The 4,706-nt window shown below is 36.2% G+C and overlaps 1 protein-coding gene across 1 annotated transcript; it reads left to right on the top strand.

The window, feature by feature from the left end:
• The first annotated feature begins 2,991 nt into the window (after nucleotides 1-2,991).
• LOC141499803 (large ribosomal subunit protein eL39-like) lies at nucleotides 2,992-3,629 on the top strand. The gene has a single exon (XM_074202550.1). It carries the CDS (start codon nucleotides 3,022-3,024, stop codon nucleotides 3,175-3,177), a length of 156 nt encoding a protein of 51 aa, XP_074058651.1. The 5' UTR covers nucleotides 2,992-3,021; the 3' UTR covers nucleotides 3,178-3,629.
• Nucleotides 3,630-4,706: the final 1,077 nt, after the last annotated feature.

The raw sequence follows: 4,706 nt of genomic DNA, 5'->3' as shown, positions 1-4,706 counted from the left end.
TCAGCTGGGGAATGGTTGAACATTGGATGATGATGATTTACTATTCTGCTATAAGAAATAATGAACAGAATGCTCAAAGTAAAATCTGGACAGACTTACATGAGTAGATGCAATGGAAAATGTTCTATATAGAAAGTAACAGCAATATTGCAGGATGTTCAGCTGTGAATGACTTTTCTCAGCAATTATGTGATCCAAGATAACTCTGAAGGACTTACGATAAGGAATACTATGTATCCCCAAAGACAGAGCTGATGATGTCTGAATACAGAGTGATGCATACATTTTTTTACTTTATTTTTCTTGAGGTTTCTATTTTTTGTAGGGAGGGGGTTATGTTTACCTTCACAATGTGACTATTATGGTAATGTTTTGCCTGACTACAGATTTTTAACCTATATCAAATAACTTGCTTTATTAATGAGGGGAAGTAGGGTGGGAAGAAGGGAGAGAATTTGTAACTCAAAGTTTAAAAATTGAATATTAAAATTTGTTTTTATATATAATTAGGGAAAAAATAAAATAAGGTGAAAAGAAGAAAAATATTTACTCTTCTGAACATGAATTATGTTTAATATAATTTTTAAACAAGTCAATAAATAAATATTTTAAAGAATGCATAAATGTTATAATACAATAACTATTGGTTACTATAACCACATATATATAGGTAACTATAACCACATAAACAAAAACTCTTGCAATCCTCAATTTTCAAGAATATAAAAGCATATAAAAACAGACTTAAAAGTTTGGAAACCACTGGAATAGAGGATTCTCAAATACTTATTAAACATTTATCAAGTGCCAAGAGCTAGAGAATTAAATTTTTAAGAAAAGAGTTCATGCCTTCAAGGAAGCTTTCTTCTAAGAGATAAATGCCAAGTGAATAAATAAGTAAATGCACTATATATATATGCAAAATTAATTTAATATAAACAATTTTGGGGACAGGTCAGGAGAGGAATGATGGATGGTAGGTTATCAAGGTTGAGTAGGGGTTGAATGAGGATGAAAATAAGTTCAATAAGAATGAGGAAGTGTGACAGGTGGAAGTTATAGTCAGAGAGGGATCTTTAGAGTTCAAGATTATGTTTGTAAAGTGGTTCTGAGTGATGGCAGAATCCTATATTTATGTTATATTATTTTTCTTTATGTTTCTTCAGTTTTTTATTCTAATTCTGTCAATTTTCCCTTTTTTTTGAACATTCACTAACCTTGGAGAATGTTTCTGTTCTTTTGTTCTGACTTCTCTAGTCTTTGTTTAGACTCACCAATTTTTTCCCTTAATTACCCTTATTTCTTTGTTATCTTCCCTTATTTGGTTTCTCAGAAAGTTCTTACACTTATTTCTTTGTCATTTCAAGAGACCTTTCAAAACTGGTTTTGAGTTCATCTTCCCCAGGAAGTCTTGACTATTTCCTTTGTTGCAAAATACTTGTCCAGGGAGATGAATCTGTTCTTTGTATGCTCTTTTCTCTTCCACAATCAGCTTTTGTCTGTTTTAATTAGACACTCCACTGATTTCTATGGTGTCTTTGCTGCCAGTTCTTTTTCTTTAGAAGACCTGGCTTTTGATGTCTGTTCTCATTCCTTTCACACCCTCAGAAGTGGGCAATATTTGTTGTTCTCAGAGTCAGAAGTTGGGATACTGCTGCAGAAAGACTCCAGTTGGTCACTATTATGACCTTTAGCAGTCACACACTTCTGTGTTACACTATCTTTTCTGAAACTGGCTTTTTTCATTTCATTGACTAGCCTTTCTTGGTTGGCTATATTGGGGTCCCCCAGCAATTGATAAACATGATACTCCAAGAAGATTTTCCATTTGGCTAACTTCTCTATCTATCCATCTCTTGTGTACCAGTTTCTTCTTGTGTAATGTTCATTTTTATTAGCAGTGCTTATCTGGTTTCCCTCACTTTTGGGGATGTTCTAGATACCATAATCCTCCACAACTATACTCTTTTATCCTTCTCAGGATTAAACCTGGTTAGATGAGAGTAACACAAGTTTAACTCCAAAGTTTGGATACTAAAGATTGCACCTTACCCAGGACTAGGGCTATGAGAGCAAAGGAAAGAGGTAAGAGACTTTGGGATCATTCTAGCATAACAGGGTCTCTACCCATCCTGGGAGAAGAAACCCTCTCTTCCTAGAAACTGCAAAGGGATTAGCTTCAAAAGCATAATGTCTGAAAGTTTAGCAGGCAGGAGTGGACTGTGAAAGGGGAGAGTGAGGGAAGACAATGAATTTTTCTTTATCTTTTTCTTTTCCTGTGGGAAACCTGTGACAGGATCCTTACCTCTTTTTTTGTGATTCAGAGACAATGTAATTTATTACTTGTTAGGGTGGGAAAATTTCATTCTATGAAATTTCTCAGACTACCAAATTCCCAGTAATCCTTGCAAAATCTTGGAATGACTGAAAGAAATGGGTGAAAAATAGCATTAGAGTGAAAGCAATCAATGAATTGTAAGGTCAATGAATTTGAAGATATCCCAAAGGATATGGGAGACAGGGGTAGAGACAGAGAATCAACATCCAAAGTCACTGGTAGATTTAATTTCAGGAAGCTAGATTCAAATTCTACCCCAGACTCTTACTAACTGTATACTAGGCATGTATTCCCTCACCCCATTTCTTTATAATTAATTGGGGATGATAATAACACCTACCTTGATGGATTATTTGGAAGATAAACCAGTCAAAATGCATGTAAAGAAATTTGTAAACATTAAATTATCATCTAATTGTTATCATCATCATCATCATCATCATCATCATGAACATGGGAAGTACTGATTCTAGTTATTTAGAATACTAAAAATAATCTCCCAGATTTTTCTTTTGACTTCCTGGATTTTTCTTTCTGAAAGTAGCCTCATTTCTTGATGGGACTTGGCTCTCTTAAGCTTTTTCAATTTGCACAGTAGTGGGAAATTTATTAAAATTGCATCAGTTGGCCTTTTTTCGCCCGTCCAGCCATCGTGGTAGAAGCTCGGCTGTCATCTCATCATCATGTCCTCTCATAAAACACTCAGAATCAAGAGGTTCCTGGCCAAGAAACAGAAGCAGAATCGTCCCATTCCCCAGTGGATTCGGATGAAAACTGGCAATAAGATCAGGTACAACTCAAAGAGGAGACACTGGAGAAGGACCAAGCTCGGGTTATAAAGAATGGCCAGGGAAATGAAAGACATTCTACACCAAGACCACCTCCCCCTCCCTACCATTGCATCCATCCATCCACCCATTCATTCATTCATCCATCCATCCATCCATCCATCACTTAAATCGCCTCATTGCCCCCAATAAGAAGTAATTACTACTGCTGCCCCTCCCATTTTGGAAACCTGTCTGCCAAAGTGCAGACGTCAAAGAAAACCCCCAGCAAAGTATTCGACTTGTCTTGCCCTTGAATGTCTTCATCTCTTGCATCCATTCGTTCGGTAAACTGTGTGTTGTGATATAGTTTAAATTACTGTTCTCTCCATCTCTGTGTGGCATTTGTCTGTTTGAGGTTATGCTTAAGAGGCAGAGATCATCCCGCAACAAGTTATTCCTGTCAAGAAAAACCAAGCTCAAGCCCTGCCTCAAACAAGCCTTCACAATAACCTCTCTGTGTTTTGTTTTGTGTTCTAAGGAGTTAGAAGAGAGCAACTACCTCACAGGGTTGTTGTGGAGATCTAAGATTTGCAAGCCTTCAGCAGAAGCCTCCAGTGCTGCTAATCCGGAGCTGTCTCAGCCAGATTACGCACAGCTGACCGTTCATTTCTCTAACTCACAGTCAGAGAAGTAGCCTGTTTGACCCCCTGCTTATTTCACACAATAAGCCGTCTTCGGTCCTTGTTGGGAGGTGGTAAATTAAGTGTTGGCAACTTTCTTAAAAGTTGTCGGTTATTTGTGTGTTTGGGAAAGACCAACCTTTTTGTTAGGAACTAGACCTGGTCCAGGTGAATGGCTTCATAATTTTCTGAAGATGCAATTCTGCTAATAAAGGGCTTCTACAAAAAAAAAATGCATCAGTTGGTTAGTCAATAATTGTTCTGTAAATGTCCACATCTGTCCTTCCTTTCTATCTTTTACCCCATCTTTTTATTTCAGGTCATAATCTCTAGATGACTTACTTGTATTCCAAGTATACAAATTACCAAGTATAGTTAAATGGAATTGAATAAAATGCAGGCTATAGTCCCCTGACTGTTCTTCCCATTCTTTTATAGGTAGCTCTCTAGGACTCAATTTTTTTTTAATATTCCAAATGTAGAATCTGGGCTGTATTATTTCTTGGGTATTCATACCTACTCTGACTTTCAAGTATTATTACTCCTATTCTTCAGTACAGACAAACTGAGAGTTATTGGGAGTCAACCTGGACTGGGAATCAGAAGGTTAGAATTTGAATTCTGGCTCTGATATTTGTGGGCTATTTTGACATTGGACAAGTAATTTGTTTTCTCTCAATCTTAATTTCCCCATTGGTAATATATAGGGTTAGAATGAGATAACTCCAAGACCCTTTTAGCAATATAGTTACAATTACTTTTTTCCACAGTCACCTAGTTCTTACACTGTTTAATTGATTTTTTTAATGTTGTGAACCCATTAAAGATAGATTCTATATATTAACCTACTTTGCTTTTCCCATAGTGTCTAACACAATTTTATCAATATAGTGTACTCTATAAATATATGTTGAAAGC

This window comes from Macrotis lagotis, chromosome X, assembly GCF_037893015.1.
Source record: "Macrotis lagotis isolate mMagLag1 chromosome X, bilby.v1.9.chrom.fasta, whole genome shotgun sequence".
Lineage (NCBI taxonomy): Eukaryota > Metazoa > Chordata > Mammalia > Peramelemorphia > Peramelidae > Macrotis > Macrotis lagotis.
This window is presented reverse-complemented; position numbering and strand designations above follow the sequence as displayed.

Excerpts from the sequence above, each read along its gene's own strand:
- LOC141499803 (XM_074202550.1), top strand. The coding sequence starts at position 3,022 with ATGTCCTCTCATAAAACACTCAGAATCAAGAGGTTCCTGGCCAAGAAA.